Source organism: Myotis daubentonii, chromosome 4, assembly GCF_963259705.1.
Source record: "Myotis daubentonii chromosome 4, mMyoDau2.1, whole genome shotgun sequence".
NCBI lineage: Eukaryota > Metazoa > Chordata > Mammalia > Chiroptera > Vespertilionidae > Myotis > Myotis daubentonii.
The window spans coordinates 103834511-103855240 of record NC_081843.1 but is presented as its reverse complement, the minus strand read 5'-3'; the positions used below and the strand labels follow the sequence as shown (position 1 = coordinate 103855240).

Below are 20730 nucleotides of genomic sequence, written 5' to 3'. Positions count from 1 at the left end.
ATTTCTCAATCTGCCTTATAAAAAATAATAGTTATCCAACACCAGCTTGTTCTTTTCTTTAAAAACTGATAGTGAGTAGTGTAAGACACAGTAGGTTATCTTGCCAGCTAAGAAGATATGCTCTGAAATCCCATGATGCACTGTGTTCCCTCCTGTTGGGTGGGCCAGTGGCATACTATGGGAAAATGTTTTTGCAGGCTGATTTATGATTCGTTTTAATGAACCTTGTACTCTTTTCTTCCTTTTCACCAGATGCCCCCTGGTGCATTTAGAAAAGTAACAATATGTCAATCGATTAAAAAATGGTTAGTCGATCTTGGAATGGTGTGCTGTAGAGTTTTTTAAAGAATTTGCTTTAATTTTGACATTTTATCATTGTCGGAGGACAGATACATTTGGATGGACAGCTACTACTGTTTTGGGGGGCAGAAAGATTTAGTTTTTTAAGGAAGAGCTGACAGATCTGGATACTCTGTTCAGTTTGTGTATGTGAATCCTGAGAGAGCATATTTTGAAGGGTTTTGAAAGGCCAAAGAGATGTGTTTGCTTTTTTTTTTTTAAGTTAATTTTTTGTTGTTGAAAGTATTACAGATGTTCCTTCCCCTTCCCCCCTTAACCCTTTCCATTCCTCCCCCATGATTACCCCCCTTCCTCTAGGCCTTCACCTCACTATTGTCTATGTCCTTGAGTTATGCATATATACGTATAAGTTCTTTGGTTAATCTCCCCGCCTCCCTCCCCACCACCACCACCCGCCTTCCCTCTGAGATTTGTCAGTCTGTGCCATGCTTCTATATCTCTGGATCTGTTTTGTTTATCAGTAGAGATGTGTTTCAATATTTGATACAGCTCTCCAAATTTTCAATAGTTGAATGCAAGAACTTGAAAAGTTAGGATAAATTCTTTGATAAATTTTGACTTTCCAAACTATCACCGCTTGCTATCTGGAACTCAGCAATAAAAATAATGGGCAATATTTGTCATTATTTAAAACTCTTGTTCTATATGTTGAGAATGAGACAGATTTGGAGAGCAGTCACTTCTAGTGGTAGGAAATGAGGTGACTGGGATGCACTGGACAGGTGGACAGCTTGAGCTCAGCATTTAGCAAGTCTACTTCAGAATGGAGTAGAGTGCAGACTATTGCATTACAACTTTTTCCTTATTTTTGTAAAATTTAATTCACTCTATTTTATTTTGTCTGCTGGAATAAAGTTACTCTAATTTTTTCCCCTCATCCTTTCATAGTATATAACATTCAGTGGGAGAATCTGGTTTAAAGATGTCATCCAAAGGGGATTTTATGGTTTTCTAGTTGTAAATTGCCTATTTCCAGTTCACTTACAGTCTATTTCAATTGTTTAATACGTTGTTAAACTGGGGTGGAGGCCATGTGGTACAATTAAAGTTTATTTATTTTTTTCTTATTTCTAGGTCCAAGCATCTCATTTTGAAGGCCTAATCACAACCATAGTTGGGTATATACTTTTAGCAATAACACTGATAGTTTGTCATGTATCCTTTAATGAACCAACTTGGGTGTTTAATATATTCATACCAAAGAGATGTATGTTCCTTTTACTGACAAAGCTATTTCTCTCTCCTTGTCCTCTTAGTAAAAGTTACAGGCATTTGTATTGAGGATAAGGGCAGGCAAAATGTGAAATAAGTTCATCTGCCAAATAATATTAAGTGTTGCCTAAATTACTATGAGTTTTATTGCACCTTGAAATGCTCAGTTTTTCCTTGACTAGATGCTATAGGGCTTGGCAACTCTTGTTAAATTTCATAGGTCTCGTCGTTTGCTGGGAGTCTGCTATATTGTTGTTAAGGTAATTCTTCTTATAAGTTAAAAGTGGAAATGATTTCTCCCCGTTTGGGTGATATTGATGACATTTATTTTTGCTTAAGGTCTCTTTGCTAGTGGTGGTAGAAATTGGAGTATTCCCTCTCATTTGTGGCTGGTGGCTGGATATCTGTTCCCTGGTGAGTTTATTATTCATTATCATACAACCTAATAATTTAAAGGCTTCAGAAAAGACATCTTTAGGTTTCTTTTAAAGGAAAGTCAGTATTTGATAATAATTTGCTTTTTTTCTGAGAATATATCAGTGTGGAGTCTTAATGTTGCTAATTTTTCCTGATTTTTTTGTTGAGACTTCATGCAGATTTCTGATGTCAGAGTATTTTGATTGGAACCTTTCTGATCAGTGAAGAATTTTCTTTTTTAAAAAAAATATATTTTATTGATTTTTTACAGAGAGGAAGGGAGAGGGATAGAGAGTTAGAATCGATGAGAGAGAAACATCGATCAGCTGCCTCCTGCTCACCTCCTACTGGGGATGTGCCCACAACCAAGGTACATGCCCTTGACCGGAATCGAACCTGGGACCTTTCAGTCGGCAGGCCGACCCTCTGTCCACTGAGCCAAACTGGTTAGGGCAAGAATTTTCTTAGTGGCTTTACTCTTCTAAATTTTATGATAATGCCAAGACATTATGTGCATAAAAAAAGCAATCTGAGAAGATGGTCTTTGTTACTACCATTTCATAAGTTCAACCCTAACCATTTGTTTTAACTAAGATGCTCATTTTTTATTATTATAATCTCTTCTTAAAATATTTATATTTTTTAATTTTTAGAGAGAGGAAGGGAGAGGGATAGAAAGATAGAAACATCGATGAGCGAGGAACATCATTGATTGGCTGCCTCCTGCACACTGCCTACTGGGGATTGAGTTTGCAACTTGGGCGCATGCCCTGACCACTGGGAATCGAACCATGACCTCCTGGTTCATGGGTCAACCACTGAGCCATACCAGCTGGGTGTTTATTACAATCTTTAATGGCTGTCGGTGATAATCAGTTTTTTACTTTTCAAAAATATTTTATATTATATGTGGGAAAGCTACCTTTGATTCTGAGATAACATTTTCTCTCATACTTTTCTATTAAAATTTGTCATGAATGCAGATCTATAACCAAGAAAAGGTTTTATGTTAACCTAAAATGGTTCTTTTCACTTACTAATTGATTTATTAGTCTTGCTGCTTATATTTAAAAATTTAAACTGTCATACACCTTTGAAATAGTATTTAACCTTATATCATTTATATTTCTATGACACCATGAAATGGTATTAAGATAACTATAGTCCTGGAACATCATAACCTATATGCATAGTGATTTTTATTCACTTCCTAGAAGATGGAGATACTAATTTGGCAAATGTAGGTGCTTCAACTCTTACTTACCTGTTCTCTTTTGATTTAGGAAATGTTTGATGCTACACTGAAAGATCGAGAACTGAGCTTTCAATCAGCTCCAGGCACTACCATGTTTCTGCACTGGCTAGTGGGAATGGTATACGTGTTCTACTTTGCTTCCTTCATTCTTTTACTGAGAGAGGTAAGGTCTACAGGGAGGTGCTGATGCTATATATCCATGAAAAGGACTTTTGTTTAGCCACAGTTGTGCCTCAAAGATTATTATGATTTCCTAACTAAATAATTTTCTCTATTTTAATATAAAAGGAAGAAACTGATAGTAATTGCTTTAGACTGTTTTCAGTCATTTGCTTTAAAAATTGACGTTTTAGTATTTCTGTCTATAATTAGTTTTGAGTTTGAAAGGTAAGTAGACTGAGGGGGAAAAAATTAAATAAGAGCACTTATTTTACATGTAGCCATCCTCTAATACAAATCCTTGGACTTTTATATGATCTGTGCCTATCTTGGACTTCATTCAAGGAAATGTAATGCTGGAAAAACCTAAAGGTTATGGTCTTGCAGGATTAAATATGTAAAATGGTCTTGAAGTAGGCACCTTAAGTGTAGAATTAGAGTGAGGTTCCTTTATTATTCCAGTTCACTTGCCAAATGGGTACCTTACTAATCCTATTTTTGGAATACAGTCTTTACAATTTGAAGACATTGGCAGTGGGGTCAGTATTTGATTAGTATACATCTCATGCTCCATCATTCTGGTGCAGTAGGAAGTATAAAACTGATACATGTACTTGCCACTGCATCCTTTCCCTCAGTATTACTGCATAGTCACTCTGTGTTAGTTTGCTATTTGCTGGTGTATTAATAAGTGAGAAACAAAGACATGATCCCCGTTCTCCTTGATTTTGCATCCTGGGAAGGAATACAATCGTTGAACAAGTCAGCTTAGTCCGGTGATGGAGATGTGCACCACTGAAGGACCAGGCCAACTAATTCAGTGTTAATGGAATCCAAAAGCACAGAGGCTTAATGCTATTCTTGTACTTTGCTGTTTGAGTGTTTTGAGGAGTTAGGGAGAGGATTGGAGGCCAACATGTTCTCCTGAGTCATATAGTGTTAAGTTCAATAAATTCTTCTCAGGAAGGGTAAGACTGAAATTAGATCTTCTACTTAGGACATTTATAAATTACAACCTAATTCTTTTTTTAAAAAAATATATATTTTATTGATTTTTTACAGAGAGGAAGGGAGAGGGATAGAGAATTAGAAACATCAATGAGAGGGAAACATTGATCAGCTGCCTCCTGCACACCCCCTACTGGGGATGTGCCCGCAACCAAGGTACATGCCCTTGACCAGAATCAAACCTGGGACCCTTCTGTCTGCAGGCCGACGCTCTATCCACTGAGCCAAACCGGTTAGGGCACAACCTAATTCTTTCACCAGATGATACAATATAGTGACAATTTTCATTTTTTTAAAAATTTGATTTGAGAGAGAGGGATAGAGAGAAACATCAATTTATTGTTCCACTTATTTATGCATTCATTGGTTGATTCTTGTATGTGCCCTGACTGGGGATTGAACCTGAAACTTGGTATTGGGGAGATGTTCTAACCAACTGAGCTACTTACTTAACCAGGGCCAACAATTTTCAAAACAATATTTCTCATTTAAGAGATCTAGATATGACAAACTGTCCATTAATACATTTATTTATCATTAATTGATTAAAAGCATCAAAGGATATCAGTCACAGGATAGTTTTCATAAAAATTCTGATTTAGGAACTTATTTTCCCAGGAAAGCCATATATGAATTTTCCAGGGCCCATTTTTTTCACAAACTTATTTTTCTGTTAATGTTTTAGCTCATATGCAGAGCCCTGAAGACATTAGTAAGTATTTATAGCATTTAAAATATATTTGTAGGTACTTCGACCTGGTGTCTTGTGGTTTCTAAGGAATTTGAACGATCCAGATTTTAATCCAGTACAAGAAATGATCCATTTGCCCATTTATAGGCATCTCCGAAGATTTATTTTGTCAGTGGTAAGTATACCTTTATATTGTTTTTGAAGTAAATTGTACTACCCTTTAGATTTTTGGTCAGGGGTACTAGTATAGTAGATTGAGTAACTTACGTTTAAGCCTGTGGAACTTAGTTGTTAAGTAGGAGTTTTATTGGTTACTTTGACAAAGTAAATAACATGTCTACTAAAACAAAACTGCCTTCTATTACTTTAGCAGTATAGTTGAATGCCAAATTATGAGTTTCTAAATTACAATTAATTTGCATTAAATCAATGGAGACTTGTTTATAGCTTCTAAATTAAACTCTTAACAGAGGATCTCATAGTTTCTTCTCCACCTAGAAGAGAAAATCACCTAGTTAAATCTAAATTTTTCTAAAATAAAATTCTAATAGTAATAATGTGCTCTTTGGAAACTTTTGTAGCCATTAATATGGGTCATGTCTTATAATGATTACAGGTGATTTATTATTCCAATCCTTCATTGTCAGGTTCCAGCTCTCCTTACATACCATGCAGTGATTATCCTTTGTGGCTCCTGTTTGAGCCCTTGTGTCCTAGACAGAGAAGAGGAATAGCCATCTCAGGAATGCATTCTTTATACAGAATGATCTAAGTACAGTGCGTTGAGTGAGAACACTTCGGGCCCTGGGTGCTATAGACTTTGGCTGCATATTGGTTGAATATGTTCAGAAGTCAGCCTGTGTCTCACGGGAGTGGTTTTAAATGGTGTCACGCCCTTTTTCTTACTGCAGATTGTCTTTGGCTCCATTGTCCTCCTGATGCTTTGGCTTCCTATACGTATAATTAAGAGTCTGCTGCCTAATTTTCTGCCATACAATGTCATGCTCTACAGGTAAGTTTTTGAAATTCAGAAGCTTTCTAATTTAGCTCTGTTGGGGATTTGATATTAAGAGTACATACATTTAAAACATATATTTCTTACCGGAGCATTACTAAGGTAATTACAAAGAGCCATTTTTCTGCACATGGAGTTTGCTTTTGTTCAGCATTTAAATGTTTGCTATATCTAAGGAGAGTGGGTTAGTAGCATTATCTTTGTATGAAAAGCACTTCATAAGGAATGTAGCCATAGTTGCACATTTAATTATGGATTAAAAATAGGATGTAAAACTTATAGATGGAAAATCTTCAATTTATAAACTGAAGTCACCTGGAACCTAGTCTCTCATTCCTCCTACATTGTTTACAGTACCCCTTCAGTCACCTAAAGCAGAAATCTGCCTGGCAAATTATTTCTTTCTCAGTTTTGCTTTTAATTACCCTTTAAATCTTGTCATTTCTAATTCTTTAAGATCTCATCTATTCCAACTCCATTTACCACTTACTACTTTAGACCTTCCTCCTGTTCTCCATTTATAATCCACTAGAGGCCCGGTACATGAATTCATGCCCATTGAAAGGAAATTAATTAGAGGCAATATTTTAGAGGCTGTGGAGGGACCGCGGGAGATTGGCTCCAGCGCATGTCTGGCCTGTCTCCCCAGTCCCAATTGGGTCAATCGGGGGGACTGAGGGAGGGCTCCAGGGTGTGTCTGCCCCAGTCCCGATCAGCCAGACCCCACTGGCAAGCTAACCTACCGGTTGGAGCGTCTACCTCTGGTGGTCAGTGTGTGTTACAGTGACTGGTTGAACAGTCGAACGAATGGTTGGACAAAGCATATTAGGCTTTTATTAATAGGATTCTTAACATCCCTCCTCCCTTCCTCTATAATCTACATGACAATATCCTGGTCGGGATGATGTAGGGGAGCCAAGGCATTCAAGAAGGTGTGTTCAGCCCTGGCTGGTATGGCTCAGTTGGTTGAACTAGTCCTATGCACCCATTCAGTACTAAAGTCAGGGCATGTGATACTGAAGTCAGGGCTTGTGCCTGGGATGCATACTCAATCCCCAGTAGGGGGCATGCAGGAGGCAGCTGATCAATGTTTCTCTCTCACATCAATGTTTTTCTCTCTTCCTCTCCCTTCCCCCCTCTCTCTCAAAAAAAATCAATAAAAACATATTGTAAAAAATGTTGTGTTGAGTTATGAGTGATCAGTCATATAATCTGCAACTAATATAGCATGTGAGGTGAGGACTAAGACCTCACCATCAGATTTAACCACACGAAGGTCGTTGGTAGCATTTGTAAGGAAGTTTTGTGGAGTTTGAGGGGAAGCCTTGCTGGCCTCGAGAAAGAATGGAGGAGAGGCAATAAAGACTAGAGTGGGTTCATTCAACTCTAAGGAGTCATCTCTTTAAATGTTTAATATGATATAGTTATAATGGAAAATAGAGCTCACATTATGATTATGGCTCTTTGTAATTACCTTAGTGATGCTCCGGTGAGTGAACTGTCCCTTGAGCTGCTTCTGCTTCAGGTTGTCTTGCCAGCGTTACTTGAACAGGGACACACACGGCAGTGGCTGAAGGGGCTTGTGCGAGCATGGACCGTTACTGCTGGATACTTGCTGTAAGTACAGGCAGATGACTCGTAGGCATATTATATATCGATTAATGACCTTTCTTAAAAAGTACGTTTCATGTCTCACTCAGGAAAAAGTAGTTTTAAAAAGAGATAATTTAGTGATATCTGCAGGTATATATAATACTTCTAAAATTTTTTAATGACAAATTTAAATCATTGTGCATTATTTTATGGAGCATGTATGCATATTCTTATTTTCTTACAGAAGTTTGCTGCTGGCCCAGGTTCATTTAATATACAGGGTAAAAAAAATTTTTTTTAGTGCATTAAAAACAAATCAACATACCCTTATTTTAAAAGTCTTAACCTGATATGAGCTCTTCTCAGATTTAGGTTTTTGGTCATTTATTTAGTCAGCATTGTTGCATTTATTTTGTTAAAGCTTTATATGTTATGTACTTATTTAAAAGTTGAATCTTTGTGATTGAAACCATTTTTTTTTCCAGAAAATATATGGCATTCTGTTGATACCTTAATGTGGCATATGTATTTGGCTATATATGATCATTTATCTTTTTCTAACTGCCCTGTGCTTTGCCCTGAGCCTCCTCCTCCTAACTCATTTTTGCCTTAAATAATCTGGATTGGAGGTTTTAGTTAAGAATACATGTCATGGCACAGACAGTAGCCATCTATAGAGAGGAAAAGAAGTTGTTCTTTTCCTTAAGATGTTCACATAGAGTATCTTGTGTATTGTACTTTTATTTTTTCCCCAGTTACTGATTTCTTCTCAGATACTGGCTGAAGAAAACAAAATAAATTTAATTTATGGGATATTCTGTATACTAATTAACATGAAATTTGGAAAGGTTTAATTTAAAGTGGGCACCAACATTTAGACCAAATTGAGGTGATAGTACTGTGTACAGATTCTGCTTGTACATTTTCTACCCTAGATAATAATTAGCAGATACTATTTACTCTGATCCTGAAGTAAGAATTGTTACTGATATAATTTTTCCATAGGGATCTTCATTCCTATTTACTGGGAGACCAGGAAGAAAATGAGAACAGTGCAAACCAACAAGTTAACAATAACCAGCATGCTCGAAATAACAACGCTATTCCTGTGGTGGGTGAAGGCCTGCATGCAGCCCACCAAGCCATACTCCAGCAGGGAGGGCCTGTTGGCTTTCAGCCTTATCGCCGGCCTTTAAATTTTCCACTCAGGGTAGGTACTGTACAGACTTAACCAAAAGTCAAGGTTTTTTCAAATTTCTATTGAGAAATTTTGGTGCTGTTATTGTTGATATTAGCATGTAGTTATCTGTGTAAACATGTCTTACAGTGTCCTGATAAGAACTCATGCTTTAGTCCATTCATTATGTAACATGTTAATGTCAGGTAAGTTTATCAAATTTTAGAGATGGGTATAGAATTGGGATTCCATGTGCTCTTGCTTCATGCTGTTTGAAAGTAATTAAGTAAAAGACTCTAGAGCAAATAAGAAATTAACATTATTGATACATTTCAACTATGTATCAGGAACTAAAATGGGTAGTTTAATATTTTTCTCCCATTTAATTCTAGCCCATATACTTAAAGGCCTGAGTTTACATTTGATGAAACTGAAGACCAGATTAGTTAAGGAAGAGACATTTGGTCTGAGTGAGATATTTCCCCAAAATCACCAAAAGTGTCCTTGACAAGGGTTACCAATGTTGTTAAATCCTATGGTCAGGGTCTTGGTCCTAATCTCACTTGCTATATTAGTAGCATGTTACATGATTGGTCACTCCTTGTTGGAGTGACCAGGAATAAAAGTACTTTCACAAAGAACTTTTTGGGAAGGTGTTCAGGAATCTTTGTTGAGGTGATGCCTGAACTAAGTCTTCAAAGCTAGGAGGCCAGGCACAGTGAAAGATGGAAAGGAGGAAGGGCATTCTGGGCAGGTGTCAGGACAAGAGGCAGGTGAGACTTGATAGGTTTGAAACTCCAGGAAATTATATGTATCGAGAAGATAGGGTGTATGTAGGCAAGTGATGAGAGATGAGGGGAAGCCCAGAGAGATGAAGGGAAGCCTAGAGAGATTGAGGGGATGAAGCTGGGAGAGATGAGGCTCTTGGAATGACAAAAAGTACTTTCTGGCCTAGATCAGAGAGATATATTAATGGGTTTCTCAAGCAGTAAAAGCTGACTAAGCCTCACAGTGTCCTCTTGGGAGTGTTCTTACCTGTGTGTTTCAGTCTTCCCACCCGAGCTCTGCCTGCTGGGCTGGGGAAGGCTTGTGCCCAGTCTGGTAGAAGGCAAGCAGCAATCATTACCTTTCTGCCCAGGGAGTCATGTGCCATCTTTATCATCTCAGTACAGGAGCCAGTAGCTGCACATAGCTATTTACATTTAAATTTAATTAAAAGTGAATACAGTTTGTAAAAAATGTGGGATGATAGTTATGTTAATTATCTCAATGATGGAAATTCCCTCACAATGTAATGTATCAAATCATATGGTACACTTTAAATATATTATAATTTCTTAATAAAACATGTTTTTATTGATTTCAGAGATGTGGGGGGGGGGGAGAAAGAGAGACATCAATAATGAGAGAGAATCATTGATTGGCTGCCTCCTGCACACCCCGCACTGGGGATGGAGGCTGCGATTTGGCATGTGCCCTGACCGGGAATTGAACTGGGACCTCCTGGTTCATAGGTCAGTGCTCAACCATTGAGCAGTGCTGGCTGGGGAATATATTACAATTTTATTTGTCCATTATACCACCATAAAGCTGAAAAAAAGAAAAAAAATACTTTTTTTTTGTAGGCAACACACACACACAGTAAATATAATTTAAAATTCCATTACTCGTGCACATTGACCCCATGTTAGGTGCTCAGTGGCTACAGGTGCCAGTGGCTCCTTTGTTGGGCAGCACAGTACTGTTAGAAGCTTTCCCTTCATAAATAGTTGTTTTTGAGAATTTGATTTTTAAAAAGTGAATATTTTTACTTTTAATTAATTGTGAGGGAAAATTTAAGTTGATTATATTTTTTTATGCTCTCCGATAAATATATTTACCTGTTACTTGCTGATATAGCTGATTATGTGAAAATGGACATTTATTTTCCTTTTGGCTGAAATTATAGGTAATTTTATTTAAAATTAAAATTTTATGTTAAACGGGAGGAACCTGGAAATACCAATTCAGACCACTTCTTTTTATTGGAGGAATTGTGTTGATTCTTTGAAGGGTGTCATAAAATGCATGTAGCTCATATGAACCATTTATGCACTCTCATGTTTTGCCTTGCAGATATTTTTGTTGATTGTCTTCATGTGCATAACCTTACTGATTGCCAGTCTCATCTGCCTTACTCTTCCAGGTATGAACTCATCCTAGCTCTCTACTAATTTTATTTGTCCACTTGAAAAGGTGCTGTGTTTTAAAAGGGTATATCTTGCTGAGATGTGACCATTCATCAGATATAAAATTGAAATAGTTTTCCCTTCATTTCTGATTGAATATGGGATATTGATCTATTTAGGGTTCTCCATCTTATCAGACTCCTTTGTATTGGAGCACAGTGGTAAAAAGTCAGGATATAATTTGTGATTCATTTTTGGAGGTTAAGTACGTGTAGCCACTCGGTTTTCATGGACTTTGTCTTATTACTGTGGGTTTTCAAAAAGTCAGCTGTGTGACTTAAGTCATTTTTTTCAAGCCTTTTGATGTTAATTATGTTTACTCTCATTATGTAGTTATCTTTTCAGTCCACTGCATGCTCTTGATAGAGACCTTTATGAAGCCAGACTGTTAACTTTTTTATCGTCTGGTATTCACAAATACTCAACTTTAAATTTCAGTTAAACAAAATTTCTTAATCTTATAAGAAGCTGTGGATGCATATAAATAGTTTGTCATCTTCTCTGGAAGTCAAGGGTAAATGGGGTGGGGCCCCAAATCTAGTGACAAAGTGGCAGGAACACTTGCTGCCCCCACCCTCCCAGTTAGTATTTATAGAGAACCACAAAATTCCAGATTGTACTGATATTGTGTTAGCCACTTAAATAATCATTAAGTGGAAGATAATGTTGAGCTCTTGTAAAGCATATACATGTGTAATGAGTTAGTATCTTTTTTTAAAAAATATATATATATTTTATTGATTTTTTACAGAGAGGAAAGGAGAGGGATAGAGAGTTAGAAACATCGATGAGAGAGAAACATCGATCAGCTGCCTCCTGCACACTCCCCACTGGGGATGTGCCCGCAACCAAGGTACATGCCCTTGACTGGAATCGAACCTGGGACCCTTGAGTCCGAGGGCCAACGCTCCATCCACTAAGCTAAACCGGTTAGGGCCTGAGTTAGTATCTTGATTATAACACTAACTCAATATAATTTTTGTAAATCAAATTTGTGTTAGTAAGTACTTGAGTTTTCCCATGAGTGCTAAGGCCATGAAGGAGCAACTAGGAAATTTTACTTAGACACACACACACACACACACACACACACACACACTCTCTCTCTCTCTCTCTCTCTCTCTCTCTCTCTCTCTCTCTCTCTCTCTCTCATCTGTAGGAATTGTGATTTACCTTAAACTGGTAAAAATAAAGATTTTTTCCTTTTCTTTTTTTTTAAAATTATATTTTATTGACTTTTTACAGAGAGGAAGGGAGAGTAATAGAGAGTTAGAAACCTCAGTCAGCTGCCTCCTGCTGGAAGTAGTAGCTATGTTGAGGGATTGTAAGAAGGATTAATGATAGTACATGGAAATTGCTCAGGACAACCACTAGCTCCTTTTAGAATTCAAAAATAACAGATAATTTTTACATTAAGGAGAAATCAGTTTATAGAAAAATGCATTGTAAATTTGGGTCTTGCTGTTCTCTCTAGCCTTATTAAGAAGTAACAATGTAAAGAACGTTACTAAATAAATGATCTTGCTTGAGAGTTAGGTTTATTTTGTGAGTACATTGTAGAATTTATTTATGATAACTGTATCTGAGGCTATTCCTTAGACCAGCGGTTGCCAACCGGTGGTCCATGAAGTCCGAAAGGTTGGCGACTGGTGCCTAATACAACTTTCAAATCTGTTTCCTAAGTTCCCAGTATATTTAGATCCTAATTTTTCCCAAGAAAATTAAGATGACATTCTTTGGTTATTATGTTTCAAATGTTATTGTGCCCACTTATTAAAATAAACTTAGTTTTCTGTCTAGACAGTCATTTGAAATAAAATTGTTCTAAATTATTTGTAATGCTTCTAAATATTAAAAGTATTGACAGCACAAGTAATAGAAAATAAATTCTCTAACTTTTGTCTTATGTGCATAATGATTTCATTTTGTGATAAAAACAGTGAAAACAACAACCCCCTTAAGCTTTTTCAGTCCCGAAAGCACAAGTAATGGGCATGGCAAGTCAGAATGCTTGTCACAGGAGAGGTCGTCTCCGTGATTAGCTGTGTCTTGGTTGTGTTTTAATCAGATCATTGTGTTCTTCAGATGTGAGGTTTTTTGCTTTGTTTGTTTGCTTTTAATGAAGACAGTAATATAACAAAACGTATTATCTTTTGACTTATTACTTAAAATGATTGAAAATACCAATAAAATACCATTAACATTAAGATGGTAGTTCTCTTTTTGTAGCCAATGTCTTATTTATCAGCCTTTCTATTTTCAGTATTTGCCGGCCGCTGGTTAATGTCGTTTTGGACAGGGTCTGCCAAAATCCATGAGCTTTACACAGCTGCTTGTGGTCTCTATGTTTGCTGGCTGACCATAAGGGCAGTGACCGTGCTGGTGGCCTGGATGCCCCAAGGACGAAGAGTGATCTTCCAGAAGGTTAAAGAGTGGTCCCTTATGGTAGGTTTTTCTAATAAAGACTGATCTAATAGGAATAATGGATATTTTTCAGTTATTTTAAAAATTTCTTTTCACCTTTGTTTCTTCATTATCCTGATAGCATCAAGAGAGTTATTTTTTGAATTAAAAGGGATAGTCCTTTTAAGATAGTAGCTTTCTAGTTCATTCTAAGAACCACAGCCAAATGTATTTGAGAGGTAAAATCATGTTATTAAGTGATCCAGTAAGGCTCTTGAGTAAATAATAGAATTAGAAAGTTTAATTTGGAGATTGATTATTTTTTAAGGAAAAAGGTATTCTGTAGAATTTAAAATCTAAGTAGAAATTTTCTTTAATCGTATTTTTTTCTAAAATTTGATTTTTTTTGTTTTTAAATATATTTTATTGATTTTTTACAGAGAGGAAGGGAGAGAGACAGAGAGCTAGAAACATGGATGAGAGAGAAACATCGATCAGCCGCCTCCTGCACATCTCCCACTGGGGATGTGCCCGCAACCCAGGTACATGCCCTTGACCGGAATTGAACCTGGGACCCTTCAGTCCGCAGGCTGACGCTCTATCCACTGAGCCAAACCGGTTTCGGCTAAAATTTGATTTTTTGATCTATTTGAATATGTAAAGTCTTGACTTCAGGATTGAGTCAGTTTTTCAGATAAATTCATTTCCTTTACGCAATATATGGCTAATTCAAGAATGTCTTGGCCAATGTGAAAATGTAGTAAATAATGGAAATTTTTCCTCTCAATAAAGAACTTAATTGCCACAAAGATGGGGGGAAATGTCACTGTAAGATAATGGTCCACGTATGGCAATTTATTGATTGTAATGTTGGCCAGGCCTGGTATAATGTTTAGGTAACTGCTTATGCCTTTTCATTTGTATAACCAACTCTTGTTTAGATCTGATTTATATTTTGGTTTCAGTGAAAGTTTAATACCCATTGAATATTAATGTTGAAAGAAAAGAATAAGAGATTCATTATATATTATGAGTGAAGGGATTTAATTGCTATTTAATCCATAAGATAATGAGACACTTAACTATATTTACTAGTAAAATATAAAAACCACCTAATTCTAGTTTTCATTTGATATTCTTTTAAATCATTAATTTGCCATTTAAAGGAGCAAGTACTGCGTCTTCAAGCACACCATATTATCACTGTACTCACAGAGGCTGTCTTAAGAAAAGGGAGGTCATCAGACATCAATGCCACTTTTTAAAGACTGATTCCTTTGGCAGGATTTCATAGTGGCTCTTTCATCCTATCTCTTCTTTTCTCTTTGTGTATACTTTTTTTTTTTCATTTTACCACTTTGTCCAAATTCTAGAGCTGCGTTGCCTAATATAGTAGCCATGTGGCTAATGGCTACCATACTGGACAATACAGATGTAGGACATTTCTATTAGGCCACACTGTTCCAGATGGAGCCACTTTGATCTGCTTGATTAATTACCTTAATTAGGACTATGCCGAGCCCTTTTCCTATACCAATCCACCTCAGGAGTCAGCTTGTGGGTGGGTTACCATTGGATCAGAGGCCTGGAGCAATCAGTAGTTTTTCTTAGACAAACAAAAGCATACTACTAAGAATGAGATGGAGGAAAAACAGCACAGCCACCTACTTAATATCCTCCTATATAATAAAAGCCTAATATATTAAGTGTCTGGTCGTCTATTCAACCAATCAAAGTGTAATATGCTAATGATATGCTAAGGCCGCTCAGCTGCTCGCTATGGTGTGCACTGACTGCCAGGGGGCAGACAGTCGACCAGTCAACCAGTTTCTATGACATGCACTGACAACCAGTGGGCAGATGCTCCGACAGGTAGGTTAGCTTGCTGCTGGGGTCTGGCCAATCAGGACTGAATGAGATGAGCTGGATACGCCTTGGAGCCCTCCTGCAGTCCCTCTCCGGCCCAGATCGTGCACTGGTAGGGTCCTTTTGCCTGGCTTGCACCCTCTTGTAATCTGGGACCCCTCAGGGGATGCCGGAGAGCTGGTTTTGGCCCGATCCCGCAGGCCAGGCTGAAGGAACCCACTGGTGCACAAATTTGTGCACCAGGCCTCTAGTATGTGATAAAAATGAAATTTCTATAATTTTGTAGCAACAAAGCATAGTAATATAATGTTTTCATTATAGCTTGAGCTTTGATAGTTATACAGATCTCATTTAAATATGTAGCATACAGTATGTGTAAGTTTAAGGCAATGTATTCATTCTGTTAGACATAAGGGCAAAGAAGAAAAACTTTTAGATGGAATGAAGAGCTTGGCTAAAAGTAAGAAAGACTTTCATTAATGACATGGCCTTTTGCTTTCCTAATAGATAATGAAGACTTTGATAGTTGCGGTGCTGCTGGCTGGAGTTGTCCCACTCCTTCTAGGACTCCTCTTTGAGCTGGTTATTGTTGCCCCCCTGAGGGTTCCCTTGGATCAGACTCCCCTTTTTTACCCATGGCAGGTAAGTGTGTGTCTTTTGTACATGATATTTCTATACAGATTTGTCATGAGACAAATCCTTAATTTTTAAGTGATTTTAAGCATTTGTTTAGAAAGACTCCTTAACAGATAGTATGTGCCTCCTAATGTTACACAAGATGCAGCATTGAAAATAATAAGGCAGGTCAATATCCAGGAGCTGGCCTGGCATCATGACCTAGGACTTGGTGTTCTGTTAGGCATCAACAATTTACAGAATGTCAGCATTACATAAGGTCACTCTGACCATGATGGATCAAGACAAAACAAGACCCTGCTGTAATCATGTCTGAACACAGGTAAAACATGAATATTGTCCAAACCACAAAAATTACCAATATCCCCAGTCCCAGCAAACATCATTGACTGCCTGCTGCTTCATTACCAATACAGTTTTATCCTCAGCCTATTCCTCAGTCTGATTTATTAAGATACCCAATTATAGATCCCCTGCTTTCTAATAACATCTGCCACAGAGCAAGGCCCAGCTTCCTTAAATCCTTCCCACATCAACTCATATAAGCTGAAATCCTGTATCAGGCCCTGCCTAACACACTGTTAGTAAGCATTTCCAGTTCCCCATTCTGTGTTCTCCCTCACCTCAGTGAGTAGTAAATGCAACTTGTTCAGTTACATGTGTGTTCTCGTGATCTTGACAGTACCCAACATCGTTGCCTTGGAGAATTATTTGAAAGTATCCAATTTCAAGAATGATTATATATTGTGACCCAGCAGTTTCCCTCTTCAGAATCTGCTGCAAAGAAACATTTACACATGTGAGTGTAGAAGGAGGCAAGAACAAGGCTTTTTCTGCTATTATATCATTTTTATAATGTCAAAAAAAAAAAAATAGAAGCAACCCAGATGTCCATTAATAGAGTGACTAAATAAAATGTAGTAAATTTTTACTTTGGAATTCATTGTAGCAGTTAAAAGAGTGAAGTAGAGCCGGCTGGCGTGGCTCAGTGGTTGAGCGTTGATCTATGAACCAGGAGGTCACGGGTTTGATTCCCAGTCAGGGCACATGCCTGGGTTTCAGGCTTGATCCCCAGTGTGGGATGTGCCAGATGCAGCCAGTCAATGATTCTCATCACTGATGTCCCATCTCTCTCTCCCTCTCCCTTCCTTTCTGAAATCATTAAAAATATTTTTTAAAAAAAGAAGAAGCAGCCGAAACCGGTTTGGCTCAGTGGATAGAGCATCGGCCTGCGGACTGAAAGGTCCCAGGTTCGATTCCGGTCAAGGGCATGTACCTGGGTTGCGGGCACATCCCCAGTAGGAGATGTGCAGGAGGCAGCTGATCGATGTTTCTAGCTCTCTATCTCTCTCCCTTCCTCTCTGTAAAAAAATCAATAAAATATATTAAAAAAAAAAAAAAAAGAAGAAGAAGCAGACCTGTCTGTTTTGATATAGGTATCTCACAGATGTCTTTTGAAAATTTTAATTTTTTTTTATTATGTACTAGGGGCCCGGTGCACGAAATTCGTGCACTGGGTGTGTGGGGAGGGAGTGTCCCTCAGCCCAGCCTGCCCCCTCTCACATACTGGGAGCCCTCAGGCGTTGACCCCCATCACCCTCCAATCGCAGAATCAGCCCCTTGCCCAGGCCTGACGCCTCTGACAGAGGCGTCAGGCCTGGGCAGGGGACCCTCATTTCTCCCCATCACTGGTTCTGCCCCCAGCCCAGGCCTGATGCCTCTGGCCCAGGCATCAGGCCTGGGCAGGGGACCCCCAGACCCCTCTGATTGCTGGCTCTGCCCCTTGCCCAGGCCTGATGCCTCGGCCAGAGGAGTTGACCCTCATCTCCCTCCGATCACCAATCACCGGATCGGCCCCTTGACCAGGCCTGAGGCCTCCGGCAGAGGTGTCAGGCCTGGGCAGGGCACCCCCAGCTCCCCGCGGTTGCAGGCTCCGCCCCTGCCCAGGCCTAACGCCTCTGGCTGAGGCATACGGCTCGGGCAGCCGGGACCCGCAGCTGCAGCGGCCCCGCGATCATGGGCTCCGCTTTAGGCCCAGGCAAGGGACCCCTAGCTCCTGGGACTGCCAGCTTCGACTGTGTCCAGCTCCCATCGCTGGCTCCACCCCTACTTCCTGCTATCACTGGCCAGGGCGGCAAAGGCGCCTGATTCTCCGATCATGGCTGGGGGGCAGGGAAAAGGCGGCCCCAGGGCCGCCTTTGCCCTGCCCCGCAGCTCTTAGCTCCCCGCTGGGTTTCCGATCACTGTCAGTGGCAGGGGGCTTCTTCCTGCTTTCCCTTTTGCCTCCCTGCATTGTGCCTACATATGCAAATTAACCGCCATCTTGTTGGCAGTTAACTGCCAATCTTAGTTGGCAGTTAATTTGCATATAGCCCTGATTAGCCAATGAAAAGGGTATCGTCGTACGCCAATTACCGTTTTTCTCTTTTATTAGTGTAGATTGAGTTTAGAAAGAGGGGGAGGGAGGGAGGAAGGGGGAGAGGGAGAGGGAGAGGGAGAGGGAGAGGGAGAGGGAGAGGGAGAGAAGGAAAGAGAGGGAGAGATAGAGATAGAGAGAGAGATTTATGTATTAATTGGTTGATTTGTATTTGTGCCCTGACTGGGTCAAACCTACAACCTTGATGTGTCAGGATGATGCTCTAACCAACTGAGCTATCCGGCAGGGCTCAGATACGTTTTTGAATAAGGGAAAAACCCAAGTTGTACACGGACATGTGCAGCATGTTGTCCTTAATATTAAAACCCTGAACTTTGAAAACAGAACAACTTGCTTTTTTTTTCATTTTTGACTGTAAGCTCCTTGCCTTTCCTGCATCAAGTGGCTGCTGATTGGTGGGAGACTGAGGAATGCAGCAGAGGAACTAGTGTGGTATATTCTGCTGTGGGAAAACACTGAAAAGCAGTGGGTCTTGAAAGAGCTTGAATCTCAGTGAACTGTGGACCTCCTCAATGAGGCATCCCACGGGCAGAGGAGCCTGGGTGGCAGCGGAGGTTCTAGTAGCACTTCAGTAGAGCTGTGAAGGCACCAAGCTAGAAGCTGTCTGGGAGCCTTTGGGGGGTTTCTCTAGGCCAAACATGGCTCCACATGTTGACATAATCAGCTCAGTTAAAGCCAATAAAACAGCCTAAGAATGGTTTGATGAAATAAAATCATGGCACTATTTTATTTATTTGCTCCTTGAAATCTCCATTAATGTTATACCTTCCCTACTTCTCTTGGGAAAATAAAGTAGATTTCTGAAAGATACAAGAATGATTTTGTTTTTTTTTTTTGTTTTTTTTTGTTTTTTTTTAAATATATTTTTATTGATTTTTTACAGAGAGGAAGGGAGAGAGATAGAGAGCTAGAAACATCGATCAGCTGCTTCCTGCACATCTCCTACTGGGGATGTGCCCGCAACCCAGGTACATGCCCTTGACCGGAATCGAACCCGGGACCTTTCAGTCCACAGGCCGACGCTCTATCCACTGAGCCAAACCAGTTTTGGCTACAAGAATGATTTTGATAGGAATGTTATACTTGAGTCATTGAGGAAAAGAATTCCTATATTTTCCAGCATATGTTAGTCTTCTGTAAAACTCTTTACTCATCCTGCAGGACTTCTGTTTTGAAATGAAATAATTAAGAAAATTATATAGCCTCTGTGTTAGGTTTACTGCTAATAAGAACAGCAAAAATATGTTAAATGTTGTTTTTATTAACCTAGGACTGGGCACTTGGAGTCCTGCATGCCAAAATTATTGCAGCTATAACATTGATGGGTCCCCAGTGGTGGTTGAAAACTGTGATTGAGCAGGTAAGCAAACTCATTTTTCAGAAAAAGATTGTGAGTAATCGTGATTATGTTTAGTGAATGGGACTCCTTTTTCTTTTTTCACCTTTTCTGAGTTTTCTACCTTTTCTTTAATGAGCATATAACTCTTTTTTAAAAAGAAGTCATTTGCTCTTTCATCATCATGAATTTTCATCATCCACTGTTAAGACTTCTCTTATCTAAAGGTTAACCAGGCTTAAAGTACCTAGAACCTTATCCAGAGTAAAGCCAAAATTTAGCACATGTGCTCTTTTTCAGGGCAGGAGTTCTGATGGAGGCTTGTTTAGTTTTCTAAGCCTGTAGTAGGGAAAAAGCTATTGTGCAAGGCAACAAATAAAAGGCAGAAAAAATAATAAATTACAAAATTAGAGCTGTTTGGGAATATTCTAGCTATGTAGCCCCTAAGAGTATTATGGAACCATCAGATAATAAAGTGATTGTGGTGATAAAACTTTGAAAAAGAGATTTTGCTTCTGTATTCTGATAATAAGACTAGGAAATATGCAATTCATTTTAGGAAGATTTCTATTCAAAATAGCCAACATAACAGATTTGATGCTTATTTAAGTTTTAGTTATCTAGAAAATGTTCTTGTGGACAAAACTCTTATCCAGTGCTCAATAAATAAGGTGTAACAATTTTGTAGCAATAAAGGTGCACCTACTTTATATATATAGGAAATAAAAGGCAGTCGTTGCCAGCTCAGTCTGCACAAGAAAATGATAAAAAAAAAAAATCCCTATACCTGGAGATTTGTGGGGGTGAGGAGAGCCAGGGAATTACTGTGTGTTTGCGTGCATCACTTAAGTGTGGGCTTACTCTGTAAGTGCTCTAAAGTGAGGTGGATTGTGTACTGCATGGCAGCATACCCATTTACGGTAGGAGTGCGGGCCAC

The 20730-nt window shown here is 38.8% G+C and overlaps 1 protein-coding gene across 5 annotated transcripts in view; it reads left to right on the top strand.

Annotated features, from left to right (window-relative positions):
• Positions 1–20730, top strand: part of MARCHF6 (membrane associated ring-CH-type finger 6) — a 70633-nt gene that overhangs the window by 39540 nt on the left and 10363 nt on the right. For 3 of the 5 annotated variants that reach the window (XM_059694800.1, XM_059694796.1, XM_059694798.1), the window contains 12 exons: positions 1435–1515; positions 1764–1832; positions 1912–1986; positions 3273–3407; positions 5158–5277; positions 6014–6114; positions 7597–7734; positions 8716–8920; positions 11003–11072; positions 13364–13560; positions 15892–16026; positions 19728–19817. In XM_059694800.1, the coding sequence (XP_059550783.1) occupies positions 1435–1515; positions 1764–1832; positions 1912–1986; positions 3273–3407; positions 5158–5277; positions 6014–6114; positions 7597–7734; positions 8716–8920; positions 11003–11072; positions 13364–13560; positions 15892–16026; positions 19728–19817 (1416 nt within the window). The remainder of the gene's footprint in view (positions 1–1434; positions 1516–1763; positions 1833–1911; positions 1987–3272; positions 3408–5157; positions 5278–6013; positions 6115–7596; positions 7735–8715; positions 8921–11002; positions 11073–13363; positions 13561–15891; positions 16027–19727; positions 19818–20730) is intronic. The other 2 variants (XM_059694797.1, XM_059694799.1) reach the window with 2 other exon arrangements.